We start from the raw sequence: 27,964 nt of genomic DNA on the forward strand, positions 1-27,964 counted from the left end.
AATTTACCAAGAACGGCAAAAATACTCTTCCATTGCATAACGCAGCATGCGATAAACTTTCGTTGACGCAGAAGTGCTCCGTACATCCCGTCCGAGTGTGCCGACGACGCAGGCGACTACACATGCACGAAATCTCGTATCCGTCACCATGCCAGCAGCACCGTTACATCGTGTCACACGTCGGTGTCACTGACATCAACGTCTAGGGTTACCGGAGCCTTTTAATCGGTCTGTAGACTAATTTATTTTAATGTCCCATTTTGTCATTTTCCACTTTCTAGCTAACATCAACGTTAATTAAATTCCATTTAAAAATATGGTTCAATTATATCGTGACAAATAATTAAAATATAATTATTTGTCTCTTAATAACTTCTATAAAGAAAGAAAATTCACGACTGCGACTTTTGCATAATTTTACTCCAATTATTAACAACCGCGATATTTTCCCCTGAATAATAACTTTGTTTTCTAAAATTTTGTGCCATTTTATAATTACAAATTTCATTGCGGTCGATATGATCTCCTTTCGAGTGCTTGCATCCTAATCGGAAGTAACCCGGTTTCCGGCAGTGCTCGACCCACTTGTTTTAGCTCCCCGCTCGGTAACTCTATCCACATTGATCACGTCATGCATCGATTCCCGCGCCTGTCTTTATCCGATAAAAAAAAATCGCGATCATCCGCATTAAGGAAATAGCGTGTAATATCGCATCAACGCAAGTCTGGATCCCATCATTTCCAGAAAAACAATGATGTAATACTCAATATTTCAGCTCAATACTTCCACGCTCATCACAATATTGTACGGATAGCATTGCGTTATCGATTACGCACGTCAGCTAAAGTATTTAAAATCCATAAATATATTCGCGAGCTTCATGGAGTGGTAGCAAAAGAAAAATACGTAAAAACTATAAAAATAAAGTAAAAAAAAAATTTGATTAAATATCTACAAAACGCATAACATTGTACCAATAAATTAATCATAACTCAATTTAACTCATCGTGTTTATATAAATATACGTGCAAATATCATAAATTTAAAAGTTTTTTTGGTAGCTTCGATAAATTAAAAACTTTGAATTGCAACAACAAATTAAATAAATAAAGTGTTTTCGAATAATTTCTAAAACAGAATTGTAAATATCGCTTAAATATCGCAAGATGCGAATGCACTCTTTAACGTGTACTCTTTACACAAGAATGAGACCTCCAAAAGTGCATGTCCTGCGCATGAATCGCGATATTATCATTCGGAAGAGCCGTGTCATATGATGCTCCTCTTCGTGATTGCGAAACGCGAAGCGGATTCGGGTCGACGATCGCACGCTGATCAGCGGCGAATGATGAAGTGGTTAGGAGAGGATTGCGGATGGGAGCGCACGTGTGGCACCGTGGCGTACGGGCCACACGTGGCACGTGATACGCAGCGGAATTTAAATAAAACAAAACAAAAAAAACTGGGGAAAAGAGAGATCAAGCACGATGTGCGCTATGTAAATTATACAATCTTTACAATAGGATTTATTTAAATTAATATTTACAAAAAATGAGATTTTTGATATATCCATTAATTAATTCGATCAACTCATCGACTGCGCTAGATCCGGGTAATACAAGTCCGATTTTCGGGGTGCCTACGTGTATAATCGCATTTATAGCGGCTAACAATCGGCTACGATTTACAAACATAATAATCACAAGGCGAGAAAAATCCTCACTTTACAATACTTCTCGATGCAAAATAGCGATAATATTGGTTTTGTATTTTTCTTTTTCTCTCTTTCTCTCTCTCTTTCGTTCTCACTCGCTCTCGCTCGTTCTTTCGCTCTCTCCCTTTCTCTCTCTCTCTCTCTCTCTCTCTCTCTCTCTCTCTCTCTCTCTCTCTCTCTCTCTCTCTCTCTCGTTAATTCTTCTTTTTTACTTTAATTTTTATTTTTACTCACAGGTATTCCTATCGTGTCCCTATACACGTATAGACAAGTTTAAATACTTCACTCGTACGAACTTTGGCGTAACATCGTTAGCGGACAATTACTATTATTATTATTGTTATTATTATTTATTATTAATATTATTATTAACGTTATTCGCCGTGCACATGATCCTCGTTTTCGGCGCGTAAAAACGATCTGGTGTGTGTGCTCTCTTTTTCTCTCTTTCTCTCAACTTCTCACATTCTCTCGATTTTTGCAGACATGGCGAAACGTATTGCCCTACGTGTCGCTTTGTTTCGCTCACACTTAAATCCGCTCACAAATACACTCCTCCTTCGCTCTTCTTATCTTCGCTTGTCTAACAACACCATAAAACTGACGAAAGAAACAAATTAGCTTTCGATGAAAACTAAAGTCCCACATTTACTACAAGTCCTCATGACAAGTTCCATTCTGACTTGGCATTATTATTCAACGTATACACGTGACTTTAGTATCCTCACTGTATCCGAAAGACGATATCTCGCAATTATTAGAGATATTATCCCCGTTACAACTTCTTTGTGGCTATGACGAATGTGATTGGGTATACATACTTGGGTATGCACGCACACATATATAATAAAATACACAGCACCTACCAACATTACCGATCCCGCATTCCGAATCCGCGATTTTCATCAATAGATATGTGAAAGAGGAGCGTAATCGGAGTGTGACCGGCACGCCTGCGAACTGCACGAGAACAATATTTAAAAATCGGAAAAATCGACGCCTGCGCCTTATCGCTAGAGCGAATTATCACTCTCACGCCGATTTTTCCATCTCGCGTAATTTGAGTCTGCTTCGGTATTTAATCTCTCACGCGATTTCTCGTGCGTTAAAGCTCACTCAAACCGTCAGTTATCTCCGAGAAATCTCGTGAGAAATTGGACGGCCGCGCGAGAATGTGGCCGGAGAATCTCGATGGCGTTCCACGAGATCCTTCGCGGATCTCCTTCGTCGATGTCGTATACGTATCGCAGAGAGTTCCGCTTTGCCCCGGGGCGAAAGAAACGAAGATCGTGTCTAAGATCGCAAGGTGTCAAAATTCGCAGTTTGCGCAAGTGACGCGCCAACATTCACGCTTGCAAATCGCGCGAGAGAAAGACTTAAAATCGAGTGGATGTGCGATGCGCGATCGGAAAGCATAGATGTATACATATATCCTTCTCGTGCGAGATTCGTCAAGACGCGTAAGAAATACATCGATTCCGCGCGATTCTTCCAGTGCACGAATTAAGGACACACACGTGTGCGAGCACACATACACACATGTACACATACACACTCTCTCTCTCTTTACACACACACACACATACACACGCTCACACACAGCATTTACACACGCGCGCGCGCGCGCGCGCACGCACGCCAAGGAAATCAATAAAATCAGTGTGGGTATAGCGGGTTACCCAGTTTCGTTGCTCCTAAAGGAGCCATTTACTTCCAAATGACGTAAATCAGATCTCTGGGTAATGTTATTGATCTTTTGTAGTTTCTATCTCTTCCCTCTCATAATTATATATCAATGCTGATTTAAAAATATCGCGGCTACAGTTTTTACAGAGGTATGCTACTTGGCCAGGACCAATTTTCACTTGTCTCTCTGTCCTGTGAAGAGCTAAAATACATTGCATAAATTTTGCATTCATTTCTCACTTAAACCTTAATTGGTCTGGTAAAATCACGGCCAGCCTTGTCAACCGCATTATAATTATAACATTTGTACTATATAATATCGTCATAAAATTTTTTCTTCAATATAATACGCAGGTAATATAAAGATTTCTTTAAATTAACAAATGATAATATTTTATTACTTTTTTCTATAATCAAATATTGTTATTTGTTAATAAGCGCCATTCCTATTGCGCTGATTTCACTTCAAACGTATTCTCTCTCTTCTTCGTTTTTTTGTGTGATGTGTTGTAACGAAATCCGCAAATATTATAATTTCCTCTCTTTATTGTATCACAATTCGATTTCCAGAAATAGGCAATTCTGGTCGTGACCCACAGGAAATGTATGCAATATTATTTCAGCGAACCTGTGTTAATGCTTAAGTTGACTGTTGTTCCAAATGCGATTAATTTTTAAAAGCAAACAACTGCAACGCGTCACGAGCGTCACGCATTCTGAAAACGCCAGTTTGCACAGGGAACAAAAGATCGAAAATAAAATTTTCACGAATGAGAGTTTATCTGCACTATTTCACTCCCAGTGCTGATTGACGCGACATAAAACATCGAAAATTTTGACTCGCCGAGTCGCTCGCGAATTTTTCGTCGCTCGTTATAAAACATTATTTTTCTTGCTCTCTCGTCTGGCCAGGTTACAGGTTTTGTCCACAATACCGGCGATGTTTGCCGCGCATTCATATGCGGTTATTTATTATATCGATATTTCGCCCATAAAGATGTGCATTACGTCACATACATACATGTAAATGTGTTTATGTGTACACGCATAACACGCCACGCGTGCGAGAGCGTAATCAGCTGGCACTCGAGATGTACGAGTCTGACTAAATATTTACCGATCCTGTAACCCAATCATTAGCACCCTGCGAATCAAAATACGCGAACAAGTTCGACTCGCAAAGAAAAATTTCGTTAGCTCTCTCAATCGAGCATGCCGATCATTTCTATTCAAATCGCTGTGAAAATATTTGACATTAATCCTAGCAGAATCCTCAGCAAAAAACGGAGCCTGATCTTGATTATTTTTCAACGTTTTGTTATAACTTCATATCCAATTTATTGCAACATCACCTCTTATAAAACTTTTATAATTTATTTTATTTTAATGTTTATATTATATATTTTTGAATATTTAAATAACGAATTTTATAACAATCTTTCAACATTCACTTAGTTCACTTTATCATTGTCACAATTCAGGGCTCGTTCTGCTAGGATTAAGATAAAGATGTTCTCATCGCATATTTCCAGTCATGATTGCGACTCTCTGATTGTCATCTCATGTCGAGATCGAAGGCGATTCTCGTGTTATACAAACAAAATTCGAAGCACACTCGGCGCCAAATGCAGCACTGAATAGAAGTGATAATACGGGAGGGTTATCATGCACGAAACAGTTACCCGTGATTGTTGCATTTGGCCAATATCACACGCGTGCATACGCGTAAATGCGATTTAACGCTTCCGAGATCTACTTGAATAGATTTTCGCGAGCGTCGCCCGTTGCGTAATTCCGCCCGTAATCACCGTGAAAAAGCATTTTCTCGCACGTCAAAATATTCCAACGAATATACAAGATGTTTTAAGAAAAGTTTTTAATAACAATTCTTTAAATGGTTTGACATCTTGAAAATTTGTCATTAAACAATCGATGATCTTGAGACAATCTGTATCTTTATATTCGATTAAAATTTTCGTTTTTTTCTCTCGGGAACGCCATTCACAATAATTCTTTAATCTCTCGCCGCGACTAGAACTGGCGAAGTGAAAAGAAGCGTTTTTCTTTCCTTTCTTTAATGTAACGTACAGTTATCTATCACATAAAGAGCAAAAGTCGGTGAAGAGAAAGGAGAAAAGAGCGGTACAATGCAGGCTCTTGTGAGATTTTGCGGGAAAACAAATCAAGCAAAAACAAGACAAAACAAAAAATCGGTCATAATATTTTCGGGTTTATCCTTCCACTCACAATAACAACGTTTAGGAAGTTTTGTCTCGAAAAGCAGGAAAAGATTTGACATTGAGATAAACGAGGAAACTCTTCACGCCTAAAGACAAATTGAGATAAGAGATTGGAAAGATTGTGCCGCACCTCTTACGAGATTCATGTTCCCTTTTTTCCGTGGAGAAAATTTTATTCGAGTCTAAATTAGTAAGTTATCTGATAACAAAAATTGAGAAGCTTTGAAAAAACGTATTCAAATAAATAAATCTCGTTTTTAATTAAGCTTGCCTTGATAAAAATTTCCTTTTCAGATTTATTCAACGAAACAACAATTTAGAGCGGAAAAATTAAAATTTCGCAGAAAATACAGACTCCCGCATAAGATAGAGACAGCCGACAGTACAGAGCGTTTTATATGCATAAAAGATATATACTCACGCAGTAAAAGCGATATGACGCGGCACGTGGATCGAGAAAAAAGTCAATGAAAGATAAGTCTGAGATTACTAAACGACACAGTGCGGATTGTCGTGGTAAGGAGATTTGCTTAATCTGTGGATTATCGTTAATTCAAATCTAAGCATCGTCAGATAAAGATGGACGCTCGTCTTCGAATCAAATCTAATTCACCCTACACATGGAGACGTGATTTTCGTTTGAGTAAAATCCCACAAAGTTCGAGAGGGATCATTAATGAGGAATCAAAGCTTTAAACTCCGCAAAAAAAATCTAAATTCGTAAATAATTGTAAAATAAAGCAATATAAAAAACTAATAATACGACTTCCTAAATAGACAGTTTTTTAACTTTTTCCGTTATATTTTCTTTCCAAATTTTGTTTATTAACAATTGTATCACTATTTCGATTCTTTTATTCTTTATAAACATTTTATGGAATTTTTATTCTTTACAATACAACACAAATTTTATTGAAATATATACTTATATAAACATTTTGCTTTATTGTTCAAAATATTATTTACGATTAACTTTTAAAAGGCGCGTATTTTACTTTGCTATTGCACAGGATAAAGCACAGTTCAAAGTTTAAAATTAACCTCGATCGTATTATACAAGCCGAAAAATATTAGTTCTGACGTTCGATTGCATTCAGAAGGAATCGTCGAGTTGAACGAATCGATCTGAGAAAGACATACAGATTAACAACAAATACACCGCGCACGAATTGCAACGCGCCGAGGCGGAGCTCAATGAAGTGTTTCGTCATTGAGCGGCTGTCCTCGAAAAGTCAAAGCATTTAAGTACATATAAACCACTCAAACTAATGGCCATCGAGCTATACATATACCTGCCTATCGAGCTTATATACGACTTCATTCGTCGCTCGATCGCGTTAGAATCTGCAGTGCAAGGATTTTCAGTGAACAACATATTGCAGTAATCATATTAACAAAATTTTTCTGATTTATTATTTCTACTTCTATATTTTCACATTTTTGCGACTCAACAACTTTAAATTATTTTCAATTATTGCGGAATACGAAAGAAATCTAGTTCATGAAATAGTGTGAAAATTTACGGACGTCTGCAAATCCCTTACAGGTGTATAACAATCGCTCTAATGATAAATGAACCGATCGTGAAGTGCTGCTGCATAATTGTAATAGTCGCCCGGTATCCGCAGTCGCATCTGGTATCCAGACGTGTCATCATTTATACAAGATTACAATGACGAGCTCTCGACATGACGATAGCTCTATTGAAGTATCAAGATGCTAAATTAACCTGGTATTGTTGTGCCAAGGAATAGAGAAGTACTTTGCGTCCCCATTGTTTTTAGTATAAAAATTTTGTTCAATTGTCTAATTAAAAAAATAAATACGAAGAAAAATGATATAGTCAATTTTTAACGTTTGCATAACGTTTTATAAACTATCAGTAGTTAAAGAAAAAATGTTTCTATATATAAAATATTTCTGCGCGCGTGTCAATACATCCAATTATAGAAAAGACTGGTATTATACTAGAGTCAAGGCTTGAATTCATCAATCGAATCAATCGAACGATTCGCAATGTGAATGCGAAATCGAGATAAGAAAAGTTAATTAATGAAGAGAGTTCGAAACTCCACATCATTGGCAAACGATGTTATTGCATTGATTCTTGAGAATACACGTTCGTCTCTGTGTGCATGTAATTTATTCTTAGAGAGACGACGAACTCGTTTTCCAAATCCATTCTCAGTAATCGTAAATATTTCCGAAGAAATCAAAAATAAATTTCACGCGAGACAGAAAATTACTAGCAATTTCCTGTTGTTGCATTCAAAGCAACGACGAACAAAACATCAAACCAATAATATTTTCCCAAGCTACACGTTTCACGCTATGCACGTGTATAAATATTAAACTAAAATCTCAGTGAGAATATTGCCAAAATTGATTTAATGAGAGCACTATTTTTCTGTAAACAATTGATGCAATTGCGAATGCGTTTACGGTATAAATGTTGATATATGAAAAAAATTAAACGTTATAAAATATTCGCGTCGTGAAAAATATTTAATCAGTTTTTATCTTTTCCATAATACAATTTTCCATAATAAAGTTTCAACATTTCTCGATCGCTTGTTATCAACATAAAAACATAAAAACTGTGTGAATTGAATACTGCCAGCCAACAGTAATAATTTATCAATAGGTAATAAATGTGAATAATTATTTTAAAAACCTGCAGTATGTAATGTCATACATAAAAATTCTGACTTTCTCAATGCGAAGGACGAATTCGATTGAATCGACAAACCTGATTCATCGATCACTTCTCTATTCCTTTCTTGATTATAGTCAGGATAATAGAGGAAAGTTATTTATAACCGCACGCGCGTTAGAATATTCTAACTGATGTTAGAACGCAAACAGCTCGGATATTTTTCCAGCGACTTATCGCGAAAAATTATGCGGGCGATCTGTGACATTTAATGAATTCCGCGGCCTTCGGAGGTCGAGCATTGTGCACGCAAAGCAACGAACTTTGTCAAGGTTAACTGGTCTGCAAACAAGCGAGCGTATGCGAGAAAAATGCGAGAATTCATATTCGGATTTCAGAGACAAATTTCGAATAAAAATACGCGGCAACAATAAAGATAGAATTTCATCTAATGATAATATCGCATGATAAACTGAAAGAAAGAAGAACGTACAATAGCCTTTTATTCCTCCGATTATCACATTTCATCCATTTGATTACTCTTTATCGTCGTGCTTTTATGTAGTTATATAAAATACCACGTAGTATTACGCAAAAGTCCAATTTTACGGTAAATTAATCATTATTGAAATTTCGATTCAAGAAAATTGCGCTTTTGCCAATCCAGTGTAGATAATGTTTTCGAACAAAAATAAATTCGAAAAAATCAATTAAAGAGAAGAAAGTTAATATAAAAAAAATTTAATTCTCTCTTCTGATGTAACATAGAAACGCAACAGATATTTCTAAGGTACTAAAAATATCTCGCACATAATAAGAGTTTAACATAATTGTGCACTTGACAGTTATCGCTGTATGTAAATAATGCGATTATTAAATAAATAATGCGAATTTATGTACGAGATAACGTGAAATCCCGCGCAAATATTTCGCTTCACCGTGCATTGGAATATAATATTATTATTTTTGAATACATAAAAACGAAAATTATTTTATCTCACTGAATGACATTTTGATGATATACTCTAATTATCACAGCACAATTTCATTATTGATAATGATAAATTTTTCCACGGCGGATTTTCATCATTGTCCTTGAGGACGACGCTGACTTCTCGGTGCCGTTGAGAAGCATTGCGGCCGTTCATATTACGTCACTGCAGTAAAAGCGAGCGATGCGTCAATGAAGTGTTCGACACATGCAGAGACCACCGCCGTCGAGATTGCGTCAAATGTTTACGAACCAGCCTCCACTAGGAGCGATATATTCCACGCGAATCGTTCCACAAGACAAACGGCACAAATCTTCGTACGACGAGAGCATTAGTTATCACGATTTGTACATCTTCCACAGAAACGACAGTCGCGTCTTGCAGAGAAAATAAGTGCGGACAGAGATGTGTCTTTCGAGCACTAAAGTGAGGCGAAAATTTAGCGAAAGAATGATTCCGAGAACGAAACTATTTCGAGAAATATTTTCTGAGCACCAGAATGTTCTGAAAATAATTTTTCAACACAACAATGTATCCCCAAAAATATTTTCCGAAAGCCAGAATATTCCGAAAATATATTTTAGGAATATTCTACGAGAAAATTGAAATATTCTCAGATATTTTTTCTAATTGTGAGTCTATTCTCCGTGAATGAGAATATTCGGACAGTATGCTCTTAAGTCACATCGATTCCGCGAATTTGCAGCATGCGTGCGATGTTCCATTAAGCGCTAAAAGTAGTGCAGAAGCAAAATCATCTGACATAAATGCGACTGCACGAAGAATTCAAACGGCGGATCTGAGCAAACACGTTGCGCAACGCGAAGTAAACTCGTTAATAGTCAAATCACGAGTACGAATCTAATTTTTTGTTCACATAATAAGTTTCACACGTAGATGCGCGTATTACGTTCTGCAATTCGCGAATTCGATGTCACCGGTCGGCAAGCGACGCTCGATTTGTATGCTGTGCAGCGCGTTGCAGCAATGTATCTACGTTGTCTCGAGACGAATTGATCGTTTAATACGCCGGTCGTAACTTTTACGAGCGCGGTTAAGCACGGGCACACTGTGCCACTCATATCGTTAAGATTGTTATCTGCCAACGAGAGAACGATTCTGCCCGCGTAATAGCGCGCGTTTCTACGTTTTAATTGATAACAAATGCTTCCGTTTGCCTTCCGCTTAGCGCCATAACACTTGAAAACTCATTTGAACGAAGAAAATGTTGTAATAGAACATCAAACGCAGAAACTCCCGATTATTTGCAATCCCATCAAAGTTATGTTATTACAATCATTATAAAATATACTGAAAATGTGAAACATCCGCTAAGTTTAAAACCAATATGATACATTTTACAACTTGAATAATTCATAATTAAATATCTTTTTAAACAAAATTTAGATAAAACTGCGAATCTTCAATTTCGTTAAACGGAAGTCGATCATGTGGGCGTGATTTGCATTTATTCGGTATTGTAAAGCAATCAGAGCAATTATCGTAAGCCGCGGGTAAGGGAAGCATAGCAATGAATTATCGATGCGCACTCGAAAGTAATTGGCATGCCTTTGTCGGTGCGCACAGAGGGACGACTTAATCGAGAGACAAACGACAGGTACGATCAAAAGCGGACGATCCGAACAATTCGCGGAGCAAGCGGAGACGTGGGCGAGAGACAAATTTTACGTAGCATAAAAACGTCACGCTGGTTCTTTATTATTGCGCGAATACTTCGGGCCGTTTGGCGAAGCTAACGGCGCGCGCTCATCGATTATCGATGGAGGCTTCTGTCAGAAGAAAAGGACAAAGGTAATTCAAATTGCGGCTACGCTCGACGACGAAAGTCGTGATCGACGGGTAAATTTCCATGCTACCTACGAATGTATCAAGCACATACATGCTCGGAACGACCGGAATATCCTTTTCACTTTTTGATGCTGCGAGATTAAATCTTTTTTTTTCAGTAAATGCTTGCTAACAAACTCTTACCGCAAATTTATTGCATTCAGCATAAGAGATTTTAGCACATGATTAAGTCTCAAATTAATTTTGTGTGAAGGTAGAGTCCGCAATTAAAATAATAAGATAAAATCTTTCATCTTCAACGTTAAGTAATGCTATAACTTGCCACTAAAACAACCCTCAGTCCTCTCTCGGCGCTTCCAGCATTTATATTTAAAAGGACACCCAGTGATTCTGGAACATATACCGTATAATCGCGCACGCGCTGCTCTCCTCGTTCCCTCTCACGACACTCTCCCCTTTGTTCCGGCCAAATCGTTAGGAAGTCGTAAATGTTCGTCCACGAAGTCAAGGTCAGTTCGACCAGCCGATAAGAGTAACGGACATTTTATCTGTCTGGTCGTCATAAATTTTCAGCGAATCCCCAAAACAAACCGTTGCAAAAACGAAATTTTACTATAGAGCAGAAAAGCGCTGTCATCCGAAAATTTACATTATTTCGGGCTCAGGATCAACAGAGCGATCGACTTTTCCCCCTTTTCCTTCCTTCGTATTGGAATTCGATTAATCATCAAATCTCATTATACGAGCTATTAGCCTCGTAACAATGATGCAGTATAAAAGTACAAAAGGCGCACCAACTACGCGATATTATGTGTGCCGACCGGTGAGAGAATTACGCGCGAAAACCTCGTTATAAAATCATTTTCCTTTCGCATTTCTCGCGTAGCTGCACGTAACGCGAGTAGCGCGCAAATCTTCAGTAAGAACGTGGGGAACGCAATTAAATTACCGACAGTTTGATCCCTCAAAAAATAAATAAAACGAAGTGAAATAATGAATAAATAAACAAATGTAGCTTGTTAATAATAATTATTATAATTAATAATAAATTATACATATTTATAAGCATAAATTTATATAAAAATAAATATATATTAATAATTTAGTAAGAATAATTAAAAAAGATTCGTCTCTGTAAAGAGTGAATACTTCCAGTCTTAAATTTATAATCGGATCTGTAACATATATTTTACATAAAATTTTCCATTGTATAACGTTATTCACAAATGACTTACACCGCTTTTTATTTTTCTTTGATAAAAATAAAGTCTTGCTTCTAATACTATAAGAAAATTGGAAATTCGTAACATTTCAAAATTAATATTCATCAATCCTTCTTGTTTCATTTATTTTTCACAGAGAAGTCACATATTTTGTCGAATTCTTTTCTCCACGGCGAAAAGAAAGCGACAGCCGAGCGGACGAAAGGGAACGACGGAGGGTTAGACACGTGACGCAAAGCACAGCATGGGGAAAAACGCGATGACTTGATTAATTCATGTTGTCTAGAAAAAGTCAGCGGGCCTCTAAAAATGACGTGAGGTTGGAAACCGATCACGCTAATACAAAGAAAGCTGAAAGAAACGAAGAATTTTCTCTGTCGGGGGACAACCCGTGGCGAAAGATGAACTCCCGGATAATTGCGAGTACCGGCTTGAAAATCGAACGCCCCGTGTCGCCTTGTAAATTGGGTTAAGCGCTTCAATTTTAATTTCGGCTCTCTCGAGCGAGTGATTGAGAAGACGAGGCCAAAGGTAGGCGAAATCTTCTCGCAATTTTATTATGCAGTTCGTCATTTTCATTAAGATAGACATAAATTTAATTTTCCATTTTTCCTGTAAGGAAAATGCTAATTATTAAGATTGAATTATTAACTGGAATATATAATACCGCGAAATCATTGCAGTCGAAGGTTAGTTTACGAGAAAGAGGACAAAAAATTATAACAAAAACACTCGAAATCCTGAAGAACTTCTGTTTTATAAATTACTCTCATCAATTCTCTGGAAGTCACGACATATTGCGAAAATTCGCGATAATTCTGCGCAACATCGAAACAAAAGCGATATTTAACGTTAATCCACCTCTCACAACTGTCTCGGTCCGTTTATCACGGAAGATTCAAAGTCGGGAGACACGAGGCGCGTCCAATGATTGCTTCGTTAAACGCGTGAAGGCAGATGCGCGAATTTTCGAGGCGACGTATTTATACGCGCCTTCGGCGTCAGGGTCCCGGGATTGGATCGCGACGACGAAGAGGCTTATTACGAGACGAGGCGATTACGCAAGCGGGCGCAGCTCGTCGCGACGGCGAGAGAAACGAAGAGAGAGAGAGATCCGAATGGAAATGAGCGGGGCCTAAATAGCGAGCGTTCCATCACGCTATTAATTACGTATCGAGTTACGTCAGTTTCCCGAGGCGTTGTCGACCGCTCGTGCAAATGACGGATTTGGAGTGTAACGAGCGGCGGGATGAATTTCAGAAAATTTATCGCTCTAAATGGTCACAAATTGTAGTAAATTTGAATATACCTGCTTGCAATTAAAAATCTTAATTCTCTAATGCATCGTCTTTGCAAAGAATCAAAAAATCTTCAATCATAATTGTTGATTTGATTAAATTTAGAATTATAAACTACATAATTTCAGATATTTCAGGCAAAAGGTTCATGGACATCAAAGATAAGGTACGATACGCTGGAACGATTCTTCCGCGAATGCGATCGACTCAATATTTTCTAAATAATTAATTCGCAATTTCGAGAATATCAAGGTGAATATCATCGTGAATAGCGATATATAAGTCGATCGTGTTTACGGAAGGTTCTCCCACGGGAGCGCGTTGGAGAATCGCGGGGAACCGCGAAAGAGGGAAATGAGGAAAACGCTTTTTCACGCACACAATTTAATCCAGTGCGGCGAGGAGACGAGTGAGATTAAACGGATCAATGCGGAAGAGAGACGTTTTCGAAGTGGGACGATGGCGATCTACTGTAGAGCGACAACACGAAATCCGCATTCATACTAAACCGTATTTTTTTTTGTCCCGCGATCGTTCTATAATTGATCTGCATCGTACAATCGCGTGACAGCACGTAACGAGACCTTCGCTGCACTTTTCTCTCCTATTTTTTTCAATGAAATGCTAAAGACGACGGACTCAAATCATAAACAGAAAGTTACCAAAGGATTAGTTGCTTGCAATAATGACATAGATAAGATAAAATATATATTTATTGTTTAATTCATGGTCTTCTGATTTATAATTAAGTCGCAGAGATTAATATTTCGATTTAAAGCTTCTTTTCTCAGTTTCGTTATAAATGTATTTCGAGTTTGCGTCATCATTCTCAGTGCCTCAATTTAAGAAACGCTTTAACATCTCTACGAGCCGCGATGACCGGAGATATGGAGACACAATAAATCAACAAAGAGACAAAGTAATAAAGGCGCCGCAGGCGGCGCGCGTGCCGGATGCAATTTATAACGACGGGCGAACCTCAACGAGAACGTTTCGATAACTGGCGAATATTTGCATAGACACGCGCGTTATTTGTGCGTGTGTATTTGTGTGCGTGCGTGCGTGCGACGATTGCGTAACGACCGATCGCTGGACCGAGGAATAAACTACGTATATAAATAGGACGACACTTGTACATCTGTGTGATACGAAGAACACTGAATTAAAAGTAATAATGCGGGAGTAATGTACAACGGGGAGGGGAATCCGCAGGTACACGTGTGTTGTCCCTGTGTGCCTACCTTCATGTTCCTTTTGTAATAATTGCCGAGCGTGACAATGTGTACGCGTATATCCTCTGGGCGTTACAAGACGATTGAGCACTGAATTGCACCGACAACCCATTCGGACTATATAGAGGATAATCTATCGATTTGTTTTTTTTTTCGGATCTTAGCTATAATATAGAAAAGAGGAAAGAAGAAGAAAATGATCGCGACGGTTTCATAACAATTTTAGTTCAATCTAACTGTAGTTTAAGTTATTGCTTGGCGCATACTCTCGTCACATACTTAGCGCTAAGCACACCTCTATAGAATTCTCATCTCACATCGAATACCATTCACATATTAAACAAATAACATTCAGAAAATGAAGTGCCGCATTTACTATTAGACGCGTGACGAGAATACGGACTTTTCTGTCTAAGAAGACACAAGGAATCGGTTAAACTAGAGTTAAACTTAACAGATTGGTCGAAACCGGGCCGGAGTCGTCGGTGCAACGTCGGCGCCAAGCGGAGAAACGCGAAGATATTCAGGGGAAAATAGCTTTAAAGGAGCCACACTGCGGTGAACACGATGATATATGTACTATTCTGTTATCTACCGCTAATATTTACAGAAAACGCTTGCGCCCGCACACACGCGAGTCGCTTACGTCAATTAAAGCTTCCCTTTACAGGTGCAACAAACCCCCTTGCCATCAGGGCCAATTGGAAAACCGGAGACGAGCGTCGGTCAATTAAATTAGAGTTGTTGAAATACCTCGCGACAACCGATTTCATCGGGAAACTACGTTGTTTATAATAAGTACTCGTTTAAACGCAAGAAATTTTATGCGCATCGCAAACGTATACGAAAGAATATAAGAAATTGTTGTGCAAGTATGTTTTTGCTGTGCTGCATTTTTTTCTACAAGATTACCGTGAAACAGGTAATTTTACCTCCCGGCAATTATTTGTGCACGGAGTACACAGTATCGCGTTGTCCAAGAATATAATTTCACTTTTTATATATAATAATAATCTAAATATATATATATATATATAATACGAACAAACAATATATGAAATATATATATATATATATATATATATAATATAAAAATTGCACATATTTCCCAGTAAAAACATAGAATTATATAGTTGCAGTTCAATGAAAAATATTCTCTTCAGATCTCAACCGACAACTGTGTACTCCATACGTCGTGCGATGAACGGAAGGCCAAGTTCGATCGCGATAAGATTATTTCCCTACGTGAGAAATGGACACCCTTTTTATCATGTTATAATGTACACTCCTGATGTGCCTATGCTGTTATTGACACAGCCTTTAATATCGCAAGTTACCGATCAATATTGTATTATCTGCTGGAAACAAATGGTCAAAATATCTTGCTGAAAAGAAGCCACAAAAATCCTTATTAAATGTATAAGCGATGCTAATAATTATCCTCGTATCCTTTCATTGTAATACCGATAATAAAACGTTAACACGATCATAATCGTGATCATTCGATGAAAATGATTGCTCGCTTGGCGAACTAAAATATGGATAAACGTAACCCTTCTGAAAAGCTATTTCCATTTACATGGAGATTAGAATATCTCATTAATCAAAACTTTGCGATCCTCGTCGTGACTAAAGTACCAACAAATTCCGATGATAAAAAATTTCAGAGAAATATTATTATTCGAACCACCGAGAAGAAAATATCGATACCGATAATCAAATTTTTCCGAGAAACTTTAAAGCATGACACATAGAGGAAAGATGATATTCGATTATTTCATACGATCGATGCATCGGCAAGACCACGACGTAAATTTCCATGCAAATACATGCTATCGCGATGCGATTCTACGCAGAGAATATTCTACAATCGATATCCCTCATGTTTTTCTTCTCTAACAACATTGATATCGCCTCTTGTAAAATCTTGTAAAGGATAATTAAACAAGTTATGACGTGAGATACCAATGAATTTTTTCATTATATAAAAATTATTTATGTAAAAAAGGTCTTCTCGTGCAATTTGTATGCAATGTCCACTCACGGATCCGCGTTTACGCGTTCCCTGGTCGTACAAGCTTAAGCAGGTCACGATTTTTACGACAAAGTTAGGTCTACTCTCCAGATATGCGGTCTAAGTTTCAACCAAGTTATTCGCGATGGAGTTTGCGTGACATTATTAAAGGGTATCTCGACGTCATCTCTCGTTTACACATTTTATCAAATTTTAAAGACAGAAAATTACGCGTCCTGGATGTTAGTCATGTTTGCTCATGAATAAGTCTAATTTGGAATATCAATATTGGACTTGAACGAATTGTCGGACAGAGATCGAAAACCGTTAGCAAAAGCTCGTCATGATAACGCGCCGCACGTGCGTGTAATTACTTCAATTAAATAAAGGAACGACAACGCCGAGGGCAAATATAAATTACAGCAGCGCAACGCTAGAAATACATATTGATCGGTTTTGCGATTTGCAAAAAAAAACGCAATTCTCGCTAGATGTCGAAGCGAGATAAGTGTCGTAACACTCACATAAGAGTAACGTAGGTACGAGTTAACGGTGTCTACTGCTACTCTATGCGGATAAAGACAAGTCGACACGTTGATGTCTGTCGCGGATTGAGGAGCGCGATAGTGAACTATCTGAAGGTGCTCAAGATCATTATTGACGGTGCGATTGATATCTCGAAAATACAAGCACTCTCGATAATCATTGGAGGATAATCGCGGCTCGTTCAAAGTGTTAAAGAAACAGAAAATGTTTGATTTAACGAATCGGACTAACTAAACACTCTCCGGTTCGGGTTCTTTCAGATTCTCCCTAAAGAACTGTCACGCGTTCCCATTTAGGACATTTGTCTTAAATTGAAAAATAAATGTAGCGTAAAATAAACGAACTATTCTGATTTGGCGCTATTCGGATATTAAATTCGTCCGCCAGAAATAGAATTGCCAAGAAATCTGATAATACTTTTATAATTTACACAAATTAATCAATTTGTAATAGATATATTGGAGTCAAATCATCTAGTTAAAGTATAAGTAAATATACTGCAGTTGACGTCTGACACAAATAAAAATTTAAACGTTAAAAATGCAAAAAATCTAAAGTTTCATATGTTAATAACATTGTCGCGAATTTACGTAATTAGAAAAAGCAATGAATTTTCGTATAATATCGTATGCAAGTGAAGAAATTGAGAATAACATAGACTCCGTCTATAAAAAAAAACAAAAAAATAAAGTACAAATTATTTTAAAAATCTCTCATTGAATAAAAAACAATTTATATTCACTCGTTACATACATCATTGTCATTTATCAATTGGTTATAAAAATAGAGTTAAAAGAGTTATCTTGTAGAATGATTCTATTAACGTAATTTTATCAAAAGTGACTTTAGCTATATTATTCTCAACGCTTCAATTATCTCTGGACACACATGCGCGAATAAAACGTGTGCGCTCGCAAGCTTGCGAGTACAATACCGCACCCACCAAGATCTCGTTATCCCAAAATCTCGTGACGAAGCCGCGCCAAGTACTTCATTTATTTTGCTGCGAGTCGCACCACTGCGCCATTCCCTCTCTCGTTCTAATTCCTTCATAACATCGCGGCGTGTGCAAACGAACGGCATGTGCATTCGCGTATAGAAGTAGAGAAGTAAATATATACACGCGAATGATATAAGTAGGGAGGTAGTCTCCCTCTTCGATCTACCGTCACTCACGAAATTACACTCGGATTACATTTTCCGCGTTTCGTATCGTTATTAACTGTAGACGCTGGCTCGCGACGAATTTTTCATCGATCAGCTGATTGCTCGCGATACAACTAATAATTTCCTGACGAAAATTCCGTCGATTCTCATTTAACGCGCGAAAAGATATCAATGACATCAATCGCGGTCGTCACTAAATGCAACTGCAGGTTTTCAAAGCTGCGATTATATAATTGAATAATTTATTCCAGCGCGATTCACGCTCCATTTTTTCTTATGTAACGCAAAAATCGCGACACGCTGCGTCAGTCGTCTACTAGAACCGTTCGATTAAACGACAATGACGCTTAAACGTTTGATTGCGCTCTGAAAACTTACATTGGCATATAGGGGCGATAGAACGGAGCTCGATTCATCGCGAATACTAAAAGGATATAAAAGTTTCGTAACGTCGTCGCACTTACGTGCCGCATTTCCTCCGCATTGTCCGCGCGCGTGTTAGCCCATCGCCGCTGAATCGATCCCCGGCCAGCCACGTCGCGCTGGCGTGTGCCCAATCCAATTCTGAACAACCGTTTTACTCATTAACGAAACTTCGTCCACCGACGTTGACGTCAACGCGCGAAAGTGTTTTGCGTCGTCTCGAAAGCCGACATCGGCACCGATCTTCCGCAGAGAGAGATGGTAAATCGCGCGTAGCTAACGCAATCTTCGATCGTGCGTAATCGCGGCCATCATTAGCTTCCAATCGAGTAATCTTTACGTACCGGCGACGCGCCTCATTTGACGCCTGCGGTGTTTATTAATTCGCCTTCGGTTTAGTGCTTTTTTACCATGTCCTACATCTTCCGCGCGCCGCGTTCTTCCGTCGATATTACGTGCTTGTTATTCACTGGTCAGGGTTACACTCGTTTTCCTTTCGCTTTATGCGAATAGTTAACCGGTCTTTAAGTTCAAAGATGATAATACGAAGACGGTTCAAGTAACGATGATGTATGTCGACGCTATTACGCTCGTGCACGCGTTTCGAAGCCGCGTTTAGGAGAAAAGCCGTTAGCCACCTAAATTATTCACAACTTGATCGCTCATTCCTAATATTGGTGTTGTAATAGTTTATCCTTTCGCGTGTCAACGATAACTTTAATGTGGTAACCATTATTGAGCCCCCTTTTTCCTCGTATACGATTCGAGATGGCGGGTATCTCTGTGTGTTTATCTTACGTGAAAAATTAGACATTTTCCAGGATAACGCAGATAATAAGAAATACAGCGGAATCGTGTTTGCGCGAGGAATTAAAACCGCTCTACGTAATAAGCTGATCGCGTGCGGATGTAATGTCCAGACGATGACATGTCCGATCTATTTGCATATACTTATATATAAAGGATACCGTTTCTCACGAGAATTTTACGCGCGGGTGTAAAGAGGCCACCGTCTCCTCCAATTGGCCCGTCATCGGCGATCGATGGAAAACATGTTTCATATATAAATATTATTTCAGATTATCATGTGTACGTGTAACGCTTGTGTGTATGTATGTTTTGTGTGTGTGTATAACGACTAGCTATATAAATACGGATCGTACTCGCGGCGAGTACGCAGATCGTACTCTTCTTTCTCTCTCTTGCTCTCCCTCTCACTCTCTTTCTCTCGCACTCTTTCTTTCTCTCTTTCTTTCTCTCTCTTTCTCTCTCTCTCTCTCTCTCTCACGACGAATAAAGAGGATAGAGACAAATAGTAGACAACGAACGATGCACGATATGACTCGCCTCGGTGTAGTAAGACATCTCCTTCTCGATTCGAGTGTCAAGTGTGCGATGCGTGGGAAAGGAGAAAAGGGGGAGGGGGGAGGTATATCGAAGAATTGAAGGAGATGCCGAGGAAAACGATACGCTGATGAAGGAGAATTGTGGAAAGTAGGAACGGAGGGAACATTCGCAAAGACAACGAGAGACTATATGTATAAGGTAACTTCGGTACGGTGACATTTCCGACGCAGATAACAGTTAATCATTGGGAACAAACTTTACACACGGCCTTCTCCGTAAACCGGATCATAAAGCTATCTCGAATGGATGGCGGGGGAGAACGGGGAGGATATGAGGAGTGGCGAAGGGACACACACATATATATGTATATATGTATATATATATATATATATAGTATACAGCCGTTCTTATTACGTTAATGAATCGATTACCGGCTAAAAAAAGAGATTTCTCCATGTAAAAAGTGATGCTGGCGTCTACTACATACGTAACAACCAAAAGTTATATGTATATATAATTCTTGGACGCTCAACGCCGGTGTGTAAACGTTCCTTATCAACCGTATCGCGTTTCTTCCCTACCTCTCTCGTGTGTAGCGAGTTCAGTTGCGAGATGCAAAACGCGCGAATTGCCACGTGCCGTTTCGTGTATCCTCCTCTTTTCTCTCTTTTTACAAATCTCCCATCGGGACACTTTCCATCCCAGTCCCCTCGCCAGAAATTTCGCCCCAAAAACTTTCCGCTCTGTTTCGTTACACGCGGTTGCGCGCCGGCACACACATACACCGTTCCTTCTTTCGCTCCTTCTCTCTCGCTCGCTCTCTTTCTCGCTTTCTTACTCTCTCTCTCTCTTTCTCTCTCTCACTCTCTCTCCCAAAAGAAGCAAACCACTAATGTGACGACGATGGCGACGGTAACGAAGGAGCGCCGCGACACGTCGACCCGACGGTGAGGCGCGACCACGATGACACGTACACGACGTGCGTATACACCTCCTGGTGCGAGCAACTTGCCGAGCAGATGTCGCGTTCAAAACTCGGCGAACTCCTTGGCGCACTTCTCCGTCAGAGAAATCCTCAGGGTCTCCTCCTCGTAATCGTCAAAGTTGCTGGTGTCGCCTGGTCCCTTGCAGCGCGGTATGAAAGGCGCCTCTATTCGCTTCTGGAAGACGGCTATCCAGTCGGTGCTGGCAAACCACTTGTGGCCCTTGATGTCGTTCACGCCCGCTTTAAGATTGCCATACCTTTTGGTAAGATCTACCTGCAGCAAATTGCGCAGCAAGTCCTTCAGATCGGAGCCAAAGTGCGAGGGAAAGCGCGGTTTGCCGCTTACGATCTTCTCGTAAATCTGAATCGGTTGATCGGCGAAAAACGGCGGATAGCCAGCGGCCATCTCGTAGACTAGTACGCCCAGAGCCCACCAATCCACCGCTTTGTTGTATCCCTTGCTGAGGATAATCTCGGGTGCCAGGTACTCCGGGGTGCCGCACAAAGTCCACGTTCGACCTTGTACTCTTTTGGCGAAACCAAAGTCGGTAACTTTCAGGTAACCCTGCGAGTCGATCAAAAGATTCTCCGGCTTCAGATCTCGGTAGATGAGATCGAGGTAGTGCAAGTACTCGAAGGCAAGTACAATCTGGGCTGCGTAGAAGCGTGAGTGCGGTTCTGAGAAGCGGCCGACTTTGCGCAGGTGGCTGAACATCTCGCCGCCGGGTACGTACTCAAGTACCATGTACAGGTAAGAGTTGTCCTTGAAGTGGAAGCGCAACGACACAAGGAACGGGAAACTAATCGCCTGCAGTATCCTCTTCTCGTTAAGCGTGTGCTCCACCTGTTTCAGCTTGACGACCTTCTGTTTGTCGAGTATCTTCATGGCGTAATACTCCTTGGTGGGCTTATGCTGGACGATCATCACGCGGCCGAACGAGCCGGTGCCCAAGGTCTTGATACGCTCGAAATCGTCCAGACCGGCGGTGTTGGTCGGATTCTTCTTCCATTTATCCTCGAACTCCTTCTTCGCTTTGTCGAGAAACTCCTTGACGCTCTCGGCGGCGTCGACCTTCTTGTTAGCGGTCGCGGCATTGTTGCCCATTTTAGCTGCCGCGCTGGTGCCCGAGCCTGCCAGGGCAGCTCCACGGGGCTCGAAGTAATCCAGAGGACTGCTGCGTCTTCGTCGGCGTACGTCCGCGTCCGCAGCCGCCGCCGAGCCTGCCAGGGCTCCGCCAAACTCCGGTCTTCTCAGAATTTTTGCCGCCTTCTATCGCGCGCTGCCGATGGCCAAACGTCTCTCCGTCGGATCTTACGCAAATTATAAAGCTCCGACGACGACGGTAATGACAGCTTAAAGTCCTCCGCGCCGTGTTATCACGTTATTGTCCCAGTTCCCGAGCCGTTTTCTTTAGGAAAATCCTCGCGAGGACGTGACGACGGCCTCGCGACACACCGCGAAAAGAAAAAACCGATCGTACACGAAGAAGAGATAGAGATGGGGCACGCACACTTGCGCGAGTATCACACGGTACAAAAACGGGCCACACACATACACACACGCAGGGGGGAGAGGCGCGCGCGCGAGCGCGACACGAGAGGGCACCCTCCCGGCGCAACTCCGGAGTCCGCTCTCTCTCTCCTACGGCTTCCTTCCCTGCTGCCGCCGAGTGTATTCCTCCCGACGGCGATCGTCACCACACTCCGCAAACGGCGCTCACCCGCGATAAGCGAGAGCGAGAGAGAGCCAGAGGGGGGGAGGGATGAGGGAGAGATTCCTCCTCCACCGTCGTCCTTGGAGACTCCCGACTCCCGGAGATTTGGCGCGTCGGAAAAAAATGGGTCAGCAGCGATCCTCGTCCACGGCTCGCGCCATCTTCCTTGTCAATTGTACCAGTCCGTCGTCGTTGTCGTCCGGCGGCGGCGGCGGCGGCGGCGGCGGTGCCGTTTCTCTCTCTTTCTCCCGCACGACCGTCTGTCCTTCCCGTCTTCAACGTCTATCCGACCTGCTTCGCTTCGAGCACTGTAATTAGTTCCTCACTTATTTGCCCCGTGATTGGGCAGGCAAAATCACACAGTACTGAATCCTGCTGATTGTTGTACGTCCAGCAAAATCCACTTCCACACGCGAATCGAAAGAATGCGGGGAAATGCACACCGATTGTCGCGACAGCAATAGAATTCTAGCGACGGCAATGTTCCGACGGCAACGTTCCGACGGATCGTTCACATTCGTTTGTTCCTTCTCGCAGTAATCCTCGTCCCTGCGGTTGTATTCCTCCTCGTGACGTCTGCGAACGAAAAGCGAGACAGAGGACAGAGAGAGACGTCTCGTCGGGCGAGGAAGCTACTCGCGGCGCGCACCTCGCTTCCTCGCGCCCCGGCACGAATTATAATCGAGCGATGGCCCGCACAGTCGATATCGAATTTGCAGTCACGATATTGCTTCGCGTTCTCGACGTCGCGTTGCACCACGGAGGCGCACGGCGTTAACACCGCTGCACGGCGCTTCAGGTATGATTGTCGTCGGCTCTCGCACGCGTCGTCGACGACGAACGACGACGACGGCGATGACGTCGGCGGAGACGGCGGTTGATGGGTACAACCGTGCCTAAAGATGGCGACGCGATTCCTCCTCCGCTCGTTCGTTCGGGAGTTTTTCGCACGAGTGCGAAAGTGACGAAGTGCCACTCCAGGAGGCGAGAGAGCTACTGTGCGTCGCGGGTCAGCTGTTGCTTCCTGGTATCGCCGAGAGATGTAGCATCGTACGGACAACGAGTCGAGTCGGTGGGTGCTGCCGCTTCGATGACGCCCGGAACTAAGGTGCGGCCAAGGGAACGCGAGCTTCACCGAAGCATCTCTTCGACAATATCCGTACGACGTCACGCGACACGCGCGTATAGAACCGGAACGTCTGACTCCAACTGAGGACTCGTTTAGATGGGAAAATTTTTCACGCTATGTTGCTATTTTGGAGCTGTTTCTTTCGTGTTGATATTTACATCACGATATTTTGAATACCGATATAATTAAAATTCTTCTATCGAAGAATAAATATGAAGTATATATATTATATATATATACATACAGATATTTAAATACAAAATATTAATAAAACATGCATTATTAAATATTTAATGATCATCAAAAAATCTCTATTCGTCTTAATAACACAAATTTTTTAAATAATATAAAACTTAATACTAGCTGATATTTGCTACTTTTCTCGGATGCTGATAACGCATTTTATCAGAGAGAATATTATTCCTAAACTAAACTATTATCTATACTTTTTTCGGAAGTATGCGTCGCTCGAGTTTAGGCCCTGACCTCATTTCTACGTTTCACTATTTCTAAGTTTCTCCTTTCTTTAGAAGCGTTCTTGAGACTGTTTCATGAGACCTAGGTCCCGGAGGTGGCTCGAACCGGCCCTGATCAGGCGGTGAGGTTCGAGAAGACGATTGTGTCATGTTCCTCGACACCGAGGACGGCACCTCTCTGAGTCAGCCGACCGAAAAACTTATATCGTACCGTCGTCAAGGTTGCTATTGAAATTTGGAAGCGCTGAGGTCACACGGCCGTGTTTTTATCTTTCTTCGCGGATAACGTTGTGCCGGATTCTCGCGTTGTCGACTTATTACTTGGAAAAACGCGCGGAGCCGAAAGCACAGACATATACGTAACCGTAGGGATTATCGTGCGCAATCTAATGCCGCACCTGATATGTCATGATAAGAAATCTCCTTCTCTCTCGCGCGAATATCGCGGGAGCGAAATCTTTCTCGTCGTTACGTACCAGGTTGTTCTTTTCTCTATCGCGATACTCTATTACATACTCGGTTATTTGCACTCGACTATAAACTCGACAATTTATGATTTGCTAACAACGATTTGATTGGACTAATGTTGTCATTGCTAAACATTAAAAGCTGTTAAATTTTACTCTAAAGTACATAAGCAAACATGAAAATAATATGATGATTTATGCTGAAATATTTCATATAAAAGTTCTTTATATTGCATATATATCTTGTTATGTGAATTATATATCTAATCACTGTAATTTATTTTCTTTTCAACGATATTTCCATCTTTATTTCATATTACAACTCTCAATCACTTCTTCTCTCTTCTCTTTAATTTAATTTCTTAACCAAAAGATATTTCCTTTACCAAATAATATATACTGAAATTATTCTCTCTGTGCAGATTGAAAAATAAAACAGTCTGCTCTCTATCATAATAGTATTTCTTATCGCAGGATTATCAAATTGGTCGAGAGGTCGAATAAGTCATCCGTACGAACAAAATTAAATAAGCGTTAAAGCTCGACTTTAACGGGTTCAACTTTATGTGCAATATTTTCGAGTGCAATATATATTGCTGCTTTAAAAATTTATTGCATAAAGTACAGTGAAACAGATTGACCATTATACAAGCGAAATTGGTCGTTTTAATGTAATCCACGTGCGAAGTTATTAGATGTAGAGCTTCGAGTATTCATGAATAAAAGTTTTTCTCTCATTATATGGTATTCTTTCTTGGTAATGTCAACCTTTTAAAATTTTTGTATACCTCGCTCGACCTTTTCAACTGCAATAATACATGAAAATACATGTTAAAAGCAGCGTCGAATAAATCAGTCCGCTCTACGTGCGAACCCTACAAATGTTGTGTCGCCGGCGCGGTACAGAATACTGCGGTCAGAGAATAACAGACGGGACTTGTTGCTGTCAGTCACGTCAACGGGGAAACCGGTTCGAAAGCTCGGAAAGGCTCGACGTTCGAGTCGAATAAATGTCGAGGAGTCGTGCGATGATCATCGTAATCGACGAGCGTCGTGACGGCGAGGGTTTCGGCGGCGGGAGCGGTGGTGGCGGCGGCGGCGACGACGATGATAGGCGACATCGTCGTTGTCGGCGTCGAACGACAACGGCGCATTGGGGCTATTAATAATGATCGGCCGGGTATCGCGGTATCGAACCGTGGTAGGTAGGTGTACGGAAGGTTGAACACCCGCTGACCTGTGATAATCCTTTGCCGATTAGTTTCCAACTGTAGACAGAGGCGGCGCGATTTTAGAACGGTCGACCGACGAGAAAGCGCCTGGCAGAGAAAGAAAGAGAGAGAGAGAGAGAAAGAGAGAGAGAGAAGCCTAAGGGATGAGGAGAGTGAGGTCGGAGCGAGAGGAGGACGGAACGTTCGCGAACCGGTTGCTCGCGAATCAAAAAGGTGCGACCGGGTCAGGCCTGCTCGAACATACGCGGCATTTTCGTATGTAGCACCATCGCGTTGTGAACACCACGGTGGATAAAGGTATAACCAAGTATCCGAGACGATAATTTATATCTATACCGAGAAACTTATACCGCCGAACGGTAGTTATAAACGGCCGATTAATCACACCAGAGCGTAGGACTCAAATGAGAGCTGGACAAATGAGATGTATCTTGGAAGGAAACAACCTACTGTGATTTGAACAGCAGGAAGAAATGCTATGTCAAGATATAAGATAAGATATAAGATAAATGGTATACGTAATAAAAAAGAATGATATTTAAGATTATTTTAGAATCTTATTTATCCAGACTTTTTATGCGTATAAGTGTATTTGTATATATATATATATATATATATATATATATGAAATGTGTGTTATTTCTATTTCAATCACGTGTCTTGCAAAGATAGCCCACAATAAATTGCATGTACACCACCGTTGTATGTGTATTCCAATATTGTTGGAGATACACAAAGGGCCTGTGGGAGTTCGCTTGTGCTGTTTAGGGTTAAGCCCGGTTTGATTCTACCCTACAGGATGCGCGCGTCCACGCTCTCTATTGATTCCATGACCCGAAGCGGCGAGCCAATTTGTCGAAGGGAAGCACGCTAGTTTCTTACGTGGAATATCGCAGAGAGAAGGCGGCATCGCTAATCTAATCTTGAGTTATAAAATAACTTTCTTCGAGATAATCGTCAAATTGCATAAGCACAATAATTAGACTGAAAATTATCTGGATATCGTACATCGTTTGAAACATAATAATTCACGACCGACAACCTGTATTTTCAAGTCAAGAATACTTGTCCTGAAAGTATGAGTCTTCTAAAATATATCGCTCTACATGTAAATTATTTAATAAGTTTTTTTTTACGCTTCGTGCTTTTGCACGCGGACTTTGCATAGATCGTCGCGAAAACGCAATACTCCGCATGTATCCTTGGGACGGTATTTATTCGGGACGCTATTAATAAGCATATTTGTATGTAGGCCCCACTGGAAATACGTGTCGACCGGCGTCGGTGTACTTCCATTTCTAATTCCGAATCCTCTCGCTTTCTCTCTCTGATTTTCCCGCTCCTTCTGTGTCGCGACACAGCCCGCGAATTACCGCATCTCGGGAACCTAGACCCGAAAATGCACGGCGAAGTGCATCTTAATAAGAGACACGTATCGCCGGTGCAAAGTGAGAATTTAGTCCAGCGAAATGAAAATTTAGATGCGCGCCGCTATCTTTAGCGGTCCCAACACACTGCAAAAGCTACCGGTGAATATAGGTTACTGTCGTTGGAATAGAACCGTGTCCGTGGCGGACACATCCATTGACCCAGTAAAAACGAGCTCGGCTCTTAT

The 27,964-nt window shown here is 40.8% G+C and overlaps 1 protein-coding gene across 5 annotated transcripts in view; it reads right to left on the reverse strand.

Moving 5' to 3' along the window:
• Window positions 1-27,964, reverse strand: part of LOC105670769 (cAMP-dependent protein kinase catalytic subunit 1) — a 148,774-nt gene that overhangs the window by 118,418 nt on the left and 2,392 nt on the right. Inside the window, exon 3 of one of the 5 annotated variants that reach the window (XM_067350803.1) lies at window positions 1,501-26,385. The exons of the other annotated variants lie outside the window; for them this stretch is intronic. Coding sequence (XP_067206904.1) covers window positions 21,374-22,435 — 1,062 coding nt within the window. The 5' untranslated portion in view covers window positions 22,436-26,385 and the 3' untranslated portion in view covers window positions 1,501-21,373. Of the gene's footprint in view, window positions 1-1,500; window positions 26,386-27,964 lie in introns of those variants that run through there. 5 annotated transcript variants of the gene reach the window in all.

Source organism: Linepithema humile, chromosome 2, assembly GCF_040581485.1.
Source record: "Linepithema humile isolate Giens D197 chromosome 2, Lhum_UNIL_v1.0, whole genome shotgun sequence".
Classification (NCBI taxonomy): domain Eukaryota; kingdom Metazoa; phylum Arthropoda; class Insecta; order Hymenoptera; family Formicidae; genus Linepithema; species Linepithema humile.